General features: G+C 48.5%; 1 protein-coding gene across 1 annotated transcript in view; it reads left to right on the plus strand.

Annotated features, from left to right (window-relative positions):
* TXNRD3 (thioredoxin reductase 3) overlaps nucleotides 1-13750 on the plus strand; it is a 43599-nt gene that overhangs the window by 26259 nt on the left and 3590 nt on the right. The window contains exons 12-15 of the mRNA XM_060111514.1: nucleotides 4830-4906; nucleotides 5513-5669; nucleotides 9140-9247; nucleotides 13590-13685. Coding sequence (XP_059967497.1) covers nucleotides 4830-4906; nucleotides 5513-5669; nucleotides 9140-9247; nucleotides 13590-13685 — 438 coding nt within the window. The remainder of the gene's footprint in view (nucleotides 1-4829; nucleotides 4907-5512; nucleotides 5670-9139; nucleotides 9248-13589; nucleotides 13686-13750) is intronic.

Genomic DNA, 13750 nt, shown 5'->3' on the forward strand with positions numbered 1-13750 from the left:
CATAACAAGGGTTTTGCTTCCTCCTTTCAACTGTTTCCCTTTCCTCCTTTTTCTTGCACAAGGGCACCAGCCATGGCCTCCAGTGCAGTGTTAACAAGAAATGCAGAGCCAGGCTCTCCTGTCTGTTCTCAGGGTCGGAAGGAAGGCTTTCACTGTTTCATGGTTATAGAGTAAGGTATTCCATAGGGTTTGGGTAGATATTCTTTTTTTTTTTTTTTTTTGTGCTACGCGGGCCTCTCACTGTTGTGGCCTCTCCCGTTGCGGAGCACAGGCTCCGGACGCACAGGCTCAGTGGCCATGGCTCATGGGCCCAGCCACTGCGCGACATGTGGGATCTTCCCAGACCGGGGCACGAACCTGTGTCTCCTGCATCGGCAGGCGGACTCTCAACCACTGCACCACCAGGGAAGCCCTGGGTAGATATTCTTAATCACGCTAAAGAAATCATTTTCTGTTTCTTGTTTGCTAAGTGGTTTCTTTTGTTATTTTGGTTTTGTTTGTTTGTTTTAAAAGTCAGGAGTGGATATTTAGCTGTAAGATTGTTTCTTTTGTAGCTGTTAATGATTATTTTTTCTTTAATCTGTTAGTGTATTGAATTACATTGGTTTTCTAATGTTCAGTCAACTTTGTATTCCTGATAAACCCAACTTGGTAATGGTCCTTTTTATATATTGTTGGATTTGGTTATTTAGAATTTTTGCATCTATATTCAAGAATTGTATTGGCTTATAATTTTCCTTTCATGTACTGAACTTTTCAGATTTTGGTATCAAAGTTATTCTAGCTCATGAAAGAAGTTTGGAATATGTTCCTTCTTTTTCTGTTCTCTGGAAGCATTTAGTAATATTAGAATTAGTTCTTTGTATGTTTGATCGAATTCACTGATGCAACCACCAGGGCCTAGAATGTTCAGTGAAGATATATTCAATTTTCTTTAACAGACAACGGACCTTTTAAAGCTCTCTACTTTTTTCTACATCAACTTTTGATTTGTTATATTTTCTCAGAATTAGCCTGTTTCATCTAAGTTATCAAATGTATTGGTATAAAGCTGTGCAGAATATCTAAAATTGTGAATTGCTTATTTTTGTAATGATGTATCATCTACATATAGTGATATGCACAGTTCAGTGGCTTTGACAAGTGTACATGTTTCTGTAATGCACACTCCTCTGAGAGTAACAGAGCATTTCTGTGGAGTCGGGAAGCTCTCTTGCACCCCTTCCCAGTACCTTACCCCAAGCAACCCTGATCTGGTTCTGTCACCAGAGACCAGTTGTTCCTGTTTAGATGTCACGACGTGGAGCCATGTGGTTTGTGCTCCTCGAGGTCTGACTCGGGATCCATCCATGAGGCATGTATCAGTGGCTGGCTCTTTTCACCATATGAATTGTCTGAATGTACCACAGGTCACTCACTTTCCTGTGGAGGGATGCCAGGCTGTTTGCCGCTGGGTTCTTGTGATGAAAACTCTGTGAAGGTTCTTGCGTGAGGCCTTCTGTGGACACACACTTTCCTTTCTTGTGGGTAAATACCTAGCAGGGAAATTGCTTGGTCACTGGGGACTTTCTGTGTTTAACTTTCGGGGAACTGCCAGACAGCTTCCAAATGATTGTCTCATTTTATATTTCCACCAAGGATGCATGAGTTGTGGTTGTTCTGTAGCCTCACCAACATTTGGGGTTGTCAACTTTTTTGTTTAAGCCACTCTAGTGCCTGTGTAGTGGAATCTTATAGGTTTAACTTGCATCTTCCTAATGACTACAGTGATGTTTGGCAATTTCTCATGTGTTTTTTGGCCATTTAAATATTTTCCCTTATCAAGTGTCTGTTTGAGCCTTTGGCCCATTTTTGGTTGGGTTATTGAATTTTATTTGGAATTGCAGGATTTCTGTGTGTGTTGTGGGTACATTCTTTTTTCAGATGTATGTGTGTGGATATTTCTTCCCATCTAGTTGCCCATTTAGTTTTTTATGGCATCTTTTGATGAGCAATAGTTTTAAATGTTTGCTGAAGTTCAATTTATCAAATTTTTGTTTTATGATTAAAGTTCTCTGTGTGCTCTACCCAGAGGCTGTGAAGATATTCTACATTTTCTTCCTGAAGCTTTATAGCTTTATCTTTTATGTTTAAGCCTGTAATTCATCTTGAACTAATTTTTGTTTACAGTGTGAGGTAGGAATTGAGGTTCTTTTTCTTCCATGTTGATACCCAGAGCCATCTGTGAAAAGACTTCCCTTTGTCCATTGAATTGCTTTGGTGCCTTTGTGATCATGTGATGTTTAACTGTGGGTCTGTTTCTGTCCTCTCTGACCTGTTTTGGTCATTGAAGCTTTATAGTAAGTATTAGACCAGGGAGGGTGGGCTCTCTAACTTTGCATAGGGCCTTTCCATATGAAATTTTTTTATTGAAGTATAACTGATTTACAATGTTATGTTAGTTTCATGTGTACAGCAAAGTGATTCAGATATATATGTGTGTGTCTATATATATATATATATATATATATATATATTCTTTTTCAGATTTTTTTCCAATCATAGGTAATACAATATACTGAATACAGTCCCCTGTGCTATACAGTAGGTCCTTGTTGATTATCTACTTTATACATAGTAGTGTGTACCTGTTAATCCCAAACTCCTAATTTATCCCTCCCCACCTTTTCCCCTTTGGTAACCATAAGTTTGTTTTCTATGTCTGTAAGTCTGCTTCTGTTTTGTGAATAAGTTCATTTGTATCATTTTTTTTAGATTCCACATATAAGTGATATCATATGTTACTTATCTTTGTCTGACTTACTTCACTTAGTATGAAAATCTCTAGGTCCATCCATGTTTCCAATTTGTTAAAAAAAAAAAAGTCCTGCTGGGACTTTGATTGAGATTGTATTGCTTATATAGATGAATTTGGGAGAACTGACATCTTAACAACATTGATTTTTCCAATACACGAACCTCATATGTCTTTCCATTTATTTGCAAGTTCTTTAGTTTCTCTCAGCAGCTTTTTGTCATTTTTCTCTAGAGGTCTTTCGTGTATCTTGTTAAATTTATCTCTAAGTATTTCATATTTTTAAACTAGTGTAAATGGTATTTAAATTTTTTAATTTTCAGTGGTTAGTAGGTAGTACATAGAAATACAAATGATTTTTGTATATTGACCTCCTTAGGATTTGTTCTGCATAAAACACCAGTTTTGTTTCTTTTTTCCAATCTATGTGCTTTTATTTCTTTTTCTTGCCTTGTTACACTGATTAAGACATCCACAACAGTGTTGAATGGAAACTGTGAGAGTCCCCCATCTCAGCAGTGAGGCCGTCTTTCAGCACAGCTGGGATGTGAGCTCTCGGGTTTTTGCAGATGCCTTTTATCAGGCTGGGGAAGTGTTCTTTTATTCTGAGCGTGCTGAGGATTTTATTAAAATCCTCAAAGGGTGTTCAGTTTTGTCAAACGCTGTCCCCACATCTATTGGGATGATTAAGTTGTTTTCTCCTTTATTCTGTTAATACGGTGAATTACACTGATTGATTTTTGTATGTTAAACCAGATTTGTATTTTTGGGACAAAGCCCACTTTTTTTATGTTGCTCTATTTTACTTGCTGACATCTGTTAAGGATTTTGCATCTATGTGCATGAGGAGTGTTGGCTTCTAATTTTCTTTTCTTTTCCTGCCCTTGTTTGATTCTGTGTCAGATGATTATGCTGGCCTTCTACAAAGGACTTGGGACGTGGTCCCTCTTCTGTGTCCCAGAGAGTTTGTGTATCATTAATGTTACTTCTTTTTTAAAAAAATTATTTATTTATTTTATTTATTTTTTGGCTGCACTGGGTTTTCGTTGCTGCTCGTGGGCTTTCTCTAGTTGTGGTGAGCGGGGGCTACTCTTCATTGCAGTGTGTGGGCTTCTCATTGTGATGGCTTCTCTCGTTGCGGAGCACAGGCTCCAGGCGCGCGGGCTTCAGTAGTTGTGTCACATGGGCTCAGTAGTTGTGGCTCGTGGACTCTAGAGCTCAAGTTCATTAGTTGTGGTACACGGACTCAGTTGCTCTGCGGCGTGTGGGATCTTCCTGAACCAGGGCTCGAACCCGTGTCCCCTGCATTGGCAGGCGGCTTCTCAACCACTGTGCCACCAGGGAAGTCCTTAGTGTTATTTCTTAAGTGTTCCATAGACTCTACCAATGAAGTCACCTGGGTCTGGAGTTAATTTATGGGAAGTTTATACATTGTGGATTCAGTTTCTGTAGTGAGTATAGAGTTCCTTAGTCTGCTAGGGCTGCCATAACAAAGTGCCACTAGACGGGGTTTCTCTCGGCTCTGGAGGCCAGACCCCTGAGATCAAAGTGTGAGTAGACTGGCCTCCTCCGAGGCCTGTCTCCTGGGCGTGTAGACGGCTGCCTTCTCCGTGTGTCCTCATGTGATCACCCCTCCATTTGTGTTGTGTGTGTCCCCAAAACCTCTTCTTATATAAGGACACAAGTCGGACTGGGTTCAGGCCCCCCTAATGGCCTTGTTTAACCTTAATCACCTCTGCAAAGGCCCCATCTCCAAATACAGTCACATTCTGAGGTTCTGGGGTTACGGCTGCAACATGATTTGGGGAAGGGGCACAATGCAGCCCATGACATGGGTTACGCAGACTTGTATGGGTGCAAGTTTGGTAAATTCTGTCTTTCAAGGAATCTGTTTCATCTAAACTGTCAAATTTATTGGCATAGGGTGTTCATAATATTCTGTTACTATCCTTTTAATATCTGAAGGATCCATATTGAGGTCCCCTCTGTCATTCCTGATGTTGATCATTTGTTTTTGCTCTCTCTCTAAATGTAGGTTTTGTTAGCAATTGGTCGTGACTCCTGTACGAAGAAAATCGGGCTGGAGAAGATTGGTGTCAAAGTCAATGAGAAGTGAGTCCCGGGTGTCACCACCCAGCGCTGCACGGGGCGAGTCCTGGCGCTGCATGGGGCAACACCCTGCACTGCACAGGGCACAGCGTTTCTACACATCACCTCCTGGAGACTCTTGTCTAATTACTAACATGCAAAGTTTCAATGCTTTAAATTTACTTTATAAGTACTGTGCCAGCTCTGTATTATCAATTTTTTCATTAATCAATTGATAACTCTTCATGTTTTCCTTAAATATCTCATGCATTAAACAGTTATTTTTTTTTAAATGTGGGAATGTATTCACCTACTTTCTGTGATTTAGAATGAATTTGTAGGTCCTTGATCAGGCACAGAGAAAAATTTCAAAGCTATGGGTTTGACTCTGGGGGCATCTAGAGATACTTTGGCACCCAGGCCCAGAAAGTGGGCCTGGTTTTTCAGCCAGAAGGGTGTTTCTTCAGGAGCCGCAGGTGCCCCAGTTGTTTGAGCCCACAGACACTCGATGACCCAGGTGCCCGAGCGCTTAGCGGGCTGTTTCTCTCTGAATCAGCCTCTTCCTGGCCAGGCGTCCGTGTCCAGCAGGGCAGTGTCGTTGTAATATCTTTTTCTTTCCAAACGTCACAGGACTGGCAAAATCCCAGTGAACGACGTGGAACAGAGCAGCGTGCCCTATGTCTACGCCGTCGGGGACGCCGTGGAGGGCAGGCCCGAGCTCACGCCCGTCGCCGTGCAGGCGGGCAAGCTGCTGGCTCGAAGGCTTTTTGGGGGCCGTTTAGAAAAGGTAAGTTTCTTACTGCTGTTTCTGAGATAATGTCTAAATCAAAACTATGATTTGAGGACAGTCAGTACAGGTGGCACCTTGTGCCTGTTTTGCTGGGGAAGCTTCCCCCTAAACGGTTTGCAGTTCCGTACCGTTTACTGATGGTTTTAAATAAATATCTTATGAGTATCTTGATGTGCAAGCCATTGTACCAGGTGACATACTGGGGGGCGCCCAGGTAGGGACGTCTTGTCTTCTGACTGGAGGGGTCTGGAAACGCGTCCCGGGTGGATGCTGCTCAGCCACCGGGTGGCAGGGCCCTGCGGCCTGGGGCGGAAGGGGCCGGCCTCTGCGCCTGCTCAGCCTGTGGACCTGGTCTAGCCACCCTGCTTCCCCGGACTCCGGGCTCTGTTTCAGCTGGCGCACAGCTGCCAGTGCATCTGGCACCCCCTGCAGTCTCCCCACCTCCCGCAGTCTGTGGTCACAGACGAGCCTCTTGCTCTGCGGGCTCTGTCTGCTGGGGCCGAGGGTGGTCTCGGGAGCCCCCAACCCCACGCGTCAGGAGAGCAGGGACCCGTGCGCTGCTGGCAGATGAAGGCAGCGGGGGAGATGGCCGTGCCGCATGGGGGTGGGGCTCAGGGGGCCTGCTGTGCTGCCCCAGCCTCAGTGCAGAGAGAGGCCTGGCACGTGTTGGCAGAACAGGGGGTCCCACAGCTGGGAAGGAAGAGTCTGGGAGCTAATCTGGTGCCAGATCATCAAAAATCTGGGAGGCCGCAATATGGAACTTTTTTGTCCCCCAGCGTTTTATTCAGAAAGGTGTCAAACTGCAGAAAGTTTAGTAACAATCACCCGTATGGACGTCCCACCCGGGCCTTGCAGGTGTTAATGCCGTGTCATCCCCCTGCCCGCATTTCCGAGTATGCGGATGTTGAGCACGAAGACTGTTTTGCGGCACTTCCGGAAGTGAGTGGCCAGCGCTTTGCCCCGGAAAACACTTTCAGCAAGTGCCCCTAAGAGCACGGGTGCTCCCTCCATAACCACAGCTCCATCTCCGTGCTGAGGAAGTGAGCGAAGTGCGTCACCCGCAGGCACACGTGCGCATCGCCCGGTGCATCTGGCTTTTCAAGCTCTTAGGTCTCTTTTAATCTGCTAGAGCCCCTGCCTCTGTTTACCTGTTTCTTTGCTTTATTTCTCATGACGGGTTTTTTTGTTGTTGTTGTTGTTTTGCGGTACGCGGGCCTCTCACTGTTGTGGCCTCTCCCGTTGCGGAGCACAGGCTCCAGACGCGCAGGCTCAGCGGCCATGGCTCACGGGCATAGCCGCTCCCCGGCATCTGGGATCTTCCCGGACCGGGGCATGAACCCGCGTCCCCTGCATCGGCAGGCGGACTCTCAACCACTGCGCCACCAGGGAAGCCCTTGTGACGGTTTTTTTGATGTATCCAGGCTACTCTTCTTGCAGAGTGTCTCACGTCCTGGGTTTCACCGATGCTTTGCATGAGCAGGTTCAGGTGAGATGTTTGGGGCCCGGCTTCTTCATAAGGAACTCCGTGTGCTGTGTTTCACCACCAGGTGCCCAGCGAGGTTGTGTGTGGAGACCTCGTGGGCACACGGAGGCGTGGGTGGGTGCAGGGTGACTGGGGCCGTGGCCCTGCTGGCCTCGGCAGGGGCAGGGGTGTGAACGGATGGGGAGCTGTCCCCTCCGCAGGGCATGAGCGCTGGGCTGTAGGAAGCACAGCAGTTGCCTGAGGTCCTGAGAAGCGGATCCCAGGGGCGGTGGGCAGAGAGGTGAGAAGACAGGGCAGCGCGTGTGCAGAGAGAGGTCAGAGGACCAGGGCGGAAGGAAGGCTGCAGGTGGGGTGAGGCGCGGCCCAGCTCAGGTGGAGGTCCGAGTTCAAGATGTGGGATGTGCTTTAGGTGAGAGGGGAAGCTGGGGAGTTTCCTGTTGATTTTCCTCAATTGATATGAAGCAGGAGAAAAGCATCTGCTGAGAATGAGGCGTCCCCTGTGAGCCATGGGGTACAGGGTTGATGGCCAGACTGATGAGCAACCGAGGACCTAGGAGAGGTCAGGAACTGCTGCATACAGCCGTCCGCGCTTCTGTGGGTTTCTGTAGCCATGCTGGAAAAAAGAGGACAAATGCTTGGCTGGTCCGTGATTTGCAGGTCGTGGAACACGACGTGTCGGGGCCTAAGGTGAGGGTCAGGCTGGCGCGCGGTGTCCACATTGTCCACCGGCTGCAGGGACGCCCGGTGGTGTGTGATTGGCTTTTCTCTTGGGCCACAAAGCAGCGCCTCGCTCAGGCCGTCACGTCGGCGGGGTTTCTCGTGAGGATCGCACAGTAACCTGCAGGGAGAAGCAGGCTGGGGTGGGGCTGGGCTCGCGGCTGCTCTGGGCCCCGAAACGGTGGGGTTCCCGGTTGCCCACCACTCTGCCTGAGCATTTCTTCCCGTCCAACCACCACCCAGGGGCTTCACCCCTGGGGGCCTCTCCCTTCGCCTCTAGTTCACATCTTACAGAGGGAAGAGTGTGATGGCCGAAGCTCCTGTTTCCTCATGCAGTGCGGGCAGCCGGTCGCTCCCTTTGGGTTGGAGTCTCCCCTGAGCTAGTCACCTGTGAGCTGTTGGCGGGGTGGGGGACGTCGTGCAGCGGGCACCGCTGCCCTTGCAGAGCTGTGGGCGGGCAGCACAGTGACCTTCCTCTCTGGCTTTGCCCGCCCCCTTTCTCGGCCCCGCACACGCTTTCTCTCTGCGCTGTCACAGTCTCCAGACAGGCGTGCACTTGTGCTCACACTCGCGCCCCGGGATGCAGGGCTGCTGGGGACGGCGTGTGGGGCTCGGGGTCTGCAGCCTCTCCGTGATGTCCTCCTGTGCTCTGTCCCAGGTTGATAAGGGCCCTGAAGGGTCCTGTCTCCGGGCCCCGCGGTGTGGCGGCCCTCCATGCGCGTGGCTGTCTCCCTGGGGCGGGCTGGGCCACTCACTCTGCCCTGCGCGGCTGAGCGGCTTCTCCGCTTATCCGTGCAGGGGCGCGGTCATGTGCACGGCTGCGGTGGCCCAGGTCCCGGTGCAATGGCAGCGTGTGGTCCCTGCCCCGGAGCCGGGGTGCACCCGTCTGCTCAGTGACTCCGTTCCCTGAAACGGTGGCAGTGAGGGTCACCTGCACGGGACCATGCTTGTTGATCTTCCTTTTACAAATGTGCGTCGTATGGATTTTCCCTGTAAAAAGTACCACAAGGGCCTCCCTGGTGGCGCAGTGGTTGAGAGTCCGCCTGCCGATGCAGGGGTTACGGGTTCGTGCCCCGATCTGGGAGGATCCCATATGCCGCGGAGCGGCTGGGCCCGTGAGCCATGGCCGCTGGGCCTGCGCGTCCGGAGCCTGTGCTCCGCAACGGGAGAGGCCACAACAGTGAGAGGCCCGCATACCGCAAAAAGAAAAAAAAAAAAAAAAAAAAAGTACCACAAGATAAAAGACCGTGACTGGTTTGTCTTGCAGTGTGACTATATGAATGTCCCCACCGTGGTGTTCACGCCCCTGGAGTACGGCTGCTGCGGGTACACGGAGGAGAAAGCCGTGGAAGTGTACCGGAAGGAGAATCTGGAAGTAAGGTGGTGTGACTGTGGCATGTGCAGACCTTCTCTTTTAATCCACGGTTTGTCTTCAGCCACTTTTTATTTTGTAGTTTTGCGAGTTACTGTAATGGTTGTATTGTAGGAAATTGTATTCCTACTTCGGGGAAATTGGAAATTAAATAATGTGAACCCTGTCTGTACCAAACTGTAATAATTACATAGCTGGGGAGAGAAGGACGTGCTGTGTGCGTCAGGGCTCTGAGCTACAGCAACAGGCGTCTGCCTGAGGAGGCTTATGGGAGGGTCGCTGTGCGACTGGGGGCGCGGGAGTGTCCGAGGCCTTGGGAAGCGGTAGGAACCAGGCACTGGGAGACGTGTCAGCTCCTCCTCTTCCTGGTGGGGGTTTGTGTGCGTGCGCAGGCAGTGCTGTCCCTGTAGGAACAGAAATGCACGTAGCGGCAGAATGTGGCCCTTCCCTGCTCCGAGTTCACCCGTGGTTCTGGTCTTTGGAGGAACTGACTCACTGTTTTTCGTCTCAATTACAAATTATGAGGGGCGTTCGCTGGTCCGGGCTGGGTCTGCTGTCCACCCCCTCCCGCTGGGCGTGACGGGAGCCAGACTCAGGCAGGACCTGGCCCAGGACCCTCCGCCCGCCGCGGGCTCAGGGGAGGGGCAGGTCCGGGGCTGTCGGCCTGCTGGGGGCTCTTCAGACGCCCCGAAGGGGCTCTCACCTTCCCTCCTCTCCTGCCCGTCTGGTCCTAACTGCCTTGTAAGCGGGTGGTTCAAGTGGCTTCTCCCTGCACCTCCTCCCCACACAGGAGGGGAGGGGAGGTGACGAGAGTCAGAGGTTTAGGACCACTGGGTGTTTGAAGCCAGTGAGTTGAAGTCACAGGCCCTCCCCTGGTTACGGGGAGTCCTCTGAAGCGCAGCACTGGGGCTCCCGCGCTAAATGGCCAAATGACTTCCTGAGACTCTCCTTTATGTTTCCGGGGTGGGGGACCAGAATGATGACCGATGGTGCTACTTTAGGTGGTGTTTTCAGTGAGAAATTTCCATTTTAGAGGACATTATTTGATCAGTTTATAATTCACTTCTGATAATAATGAACCACCCATTTGCAGTGGTGAAATTTTACTTGGGTCTTAGAAAAGTGATGGTAACAATTACGGATTTAACACTAAAACTTTCTGAAATCAATGAGAAATTAAGCTCGGCAGGCACGTGAGAGGAAGGATGCAGGAGGCTGTACCCCAGGTAAAGGGATGTCTCTGTAGGAAGGGTTCCCAGGTTTGTGGGGTTACTTTAAGGTCTCTTTCCTAAGGCTCACTGCAGATCAACTCACCTAGTCTGTACATTTATTTATTGCATTTTACAGGACTGAAAATTTGATCTATTCGTATTTTTTTAATATTCCAACTATATAAAGGAATGAGGAAGCCTCTCATAAATACACATACAATTTCTTTTAAATGAGGAAATGGAGGTGAAAAGAAGATGAGGGTAGAAACAATAAGACAGCGTAAGAAGAAAGATTAATTGGTTCACAAAATTAATGCTGTAAAGTCTGGTGGACTTTCATCTCTCTGATAATGAACTTGTATGCAGAGTATCTAAAGAACTCTTACAACTCAACAATAAAAAAAACCCCAAATAACCCAATTTTTTAAAGGGCAAAGAATCTGAATAGATATTTCTCCAAAGAACATACACAAATGGCCAATAAGCACATGAAAAAGTTCTCAGTATCACTGATCATCAGGGAAATGTACATCCAGACCTTAGTAAGATACCACAGGGATGATTTGTAAAAATGTTCACCATTTCTGTGCGTTGTCTTTTCACCTTCTTGATGGTGCCCTTTGAAGCACGAAAATCTTTCATTCTGATGAAGTCCAATATGTCTTTTTTGTTTTCTGTTGCCAGCCACATGTACTTTTGATGTCACTTCTGATACATCAGTGCCTAATCCAAAGTCGTGAAGATTGATGCCTATGTTTTTTCTTCTAAGGGTTTTACAGTTTTCAGCTCTTACGTCTGGGTCTGTGATCCATTCTGAGTTAGTTTTTGTACACGTGTGAGGTAGGGGTCTGACTCCATTCTTTTGCATGTGGATGCCCATTTCTCTATGAACAGCTTCTACCTAGTAAAGGAAACGCCGCCAATGATCTAGCTGCAAATCTGAGTATAATTGGGAGGGTGGGGATGAGAGTGCAGGGGCCAGGAAAGAACGAGTTAAATCCTCCTGCTCAACAGGGCGAGTCAGTAAGTGAAGCCGAGCACAGGAGAGTCGGGTGAGAGCAGCGTAAGGGTGTCGTGTGGAAGCACGGGGGCGAACGACCGCGCGCAGGACGTGCACGTGGTTGTGCCGACTGATCAAAGAGGGCACCGGGGCGGCCCAGGTGGCTGCGTTCGTCACAGAGCTTTGAAAGTTTGCCGTTAGTGTGCATAATTTGATTAAAAGATTAAAACTTTAAAAAAAGACAATCATAGGGAGACTGTTTGTTTGTTTGTTTTGGCCTTGCCACGCGGCGTGGGGGATCTCAGTTCCCCGATCAGGGATCGAATCTGCACCCTCAGCAGTGAAAGCACCTAGTCGTAAGCACTGGACCGCCAGGGAATTCCCAAGGGTGATTCTGAATAAGGAGAGTCCTGGGGGGAGACTAAATTGTATCCTGTAACCACAGTAATTAGACTTGTGCCGGAGTGGCACGCAGGTGGACAGGAAGGTGAGTGGGACAGAATTTGGAGCCCGGATTGACTCAAGTGCTTAGAAGAATTAACGGGTGGTAAAGGTGGTATTTTAAATCTGTGGGAAAGGACATTCATTTAAAGGTGCTGGAGTCTAAGGGGACAGCATTCAGGAAAAATATGAAGTTGGGTCCACACTTCACACCCACTTTGAACCAGAAGGATCAGAAACTTAATAAAGTAAAATCTTCCAAGTACTAGGAGGAAAAACACACCTAACACACACGAGGAAAGGAGCGGGAGGGTGGGAAGAGGTGTGGGTGCAGGGGCTCAGGGCGCATCAAAGCCAGGAGCCTGCAGTTTCAGAAATCCTGTTTAAAAGCTTGGAGTTGGCACCATTTCTTTTCTTAACGTTAGGGGTGTATTTTAGGAATACTATCTTGAGATGAAGAAGCATTTATCTTCTGTTCCTAATAGCCACGGAGACTGACAAGTTTGTATTAAAATATGAGGAAGAGTTTATTTCTCTTCTGTTCAATACGCATTAAATCTAATGTTTTGGGCTTCCCTGGTGGCGCAGTGGTTGAGAGTCCGCCTGCCGATGCAGGGGACACGGGTTCATGCCCCGGTCCGGGAGGATCCCACATGCCGCGGAGCGGCTGGGCCCGTGAGCCATGGCCGCTGAGCCTGCGCGTCCGGAGCCTGTGCTCCACAACGGGAGAGGCCACAACAGTGAGAGGCCCACGTACCACAAAAAAAAAAAAAAAAATCTAATGTTTCATGTTAAATCTAATGTTTTTTGTTACAAGTAGCTGTGGACTATGATGTGTTTTAAATAAAAATGTCATTTTAACTACGTATGCATTAACTACCGATGCTTCCTTAACTTTTAAAATGGTTATTTCTGGACAGTGGGATTTTTTTCCCCACTTTCTTTGTAATCCTCTGTACTGTGTTATTCTTTTAATAACCTTGTATCATTGTTATAAAAACAATAAAGACAGTATTATATTCCAACTGTAAAATACATAATCATATTAAAGAACAAAGAGCCCGTACTTCCGCCCCTCCCCTGCGGGGGGATAGTTGAGAACACATTCTCATCCTGGCGGTGCACACAGATCCACCGCCTTCTGTGTGGAGTGATTAGGCGTAGGGCCACCGGGACATGTAGCTGCCCCGAGGGGATGAGGGGGCGGACGGTGTGCAGTGCGTCCCTGAGGCCTGAGCAGGTTGGGAGCCTTCGAGGTACCCTGGGCTCTGGGGGGCCTTCAGGTGGCGGGGGCAGTGTTCCTCATACCGTGGGTGGCTGGACTGCCTTGTGGCTTCTGCTTCTCCTAGATTTGGTTTGGATATGAACCTCACAGGAGGCGTGGGAACTGATGGAGGGCAGGACCTAAGGCTTTCTTCACTGTCTCAGCCCCACAGGGCCTGGAGCGTTGGCTGCTTGGAGAGTAGCCCTCTAGGTGCTTGAGGACCAAAGTTAGTTAATCGGAGAAAGCAAAGATCACACACTCTGCAGCTGGCACTTAGGAGCTTGCCCAGGTGCTCCCGGCAGATTCATAAGCTGGGATCCTGCAAGTTTACATTTCTGAGAGCTGGTACAGAAATTGTCGTCTTTGTATAATAAGGAGGCTGTCAAGCAGCGGTCTCCATGGACACCGACCTCGGCCTCTCTCTTGCAGGTCTACCACACTTTGTTCTGGCCTCTCGAGTGGACGGTGGCCTGCAGAGACAGCAACACCTGTTACGCAAAGATTATTTGCAATAAATTCGACGAGGTACGTCATACGGCTGGAAGCAGGAATGTTCTGATTTTAAAGCAAAGCTTTTATTCTAGTAGTTG

The sequence above is a fragment of the Mesoplodon densirostris genome, chromosome 10 (assembly GCF_025265405.1).
Source record: "Mesoplodon densirostris isolate mMesDen1 chromosome 10, mMesDen1 primary haplotype, whole genome shotgun sequence".
Taxonomy (NCBI): domain Eukaryota; kingdom Metazoa; phylum Chordata; class Mammalia; order Artiodactyla; family Ziphiidae; genus Mesoplodon; species Mesoplodon densirostris.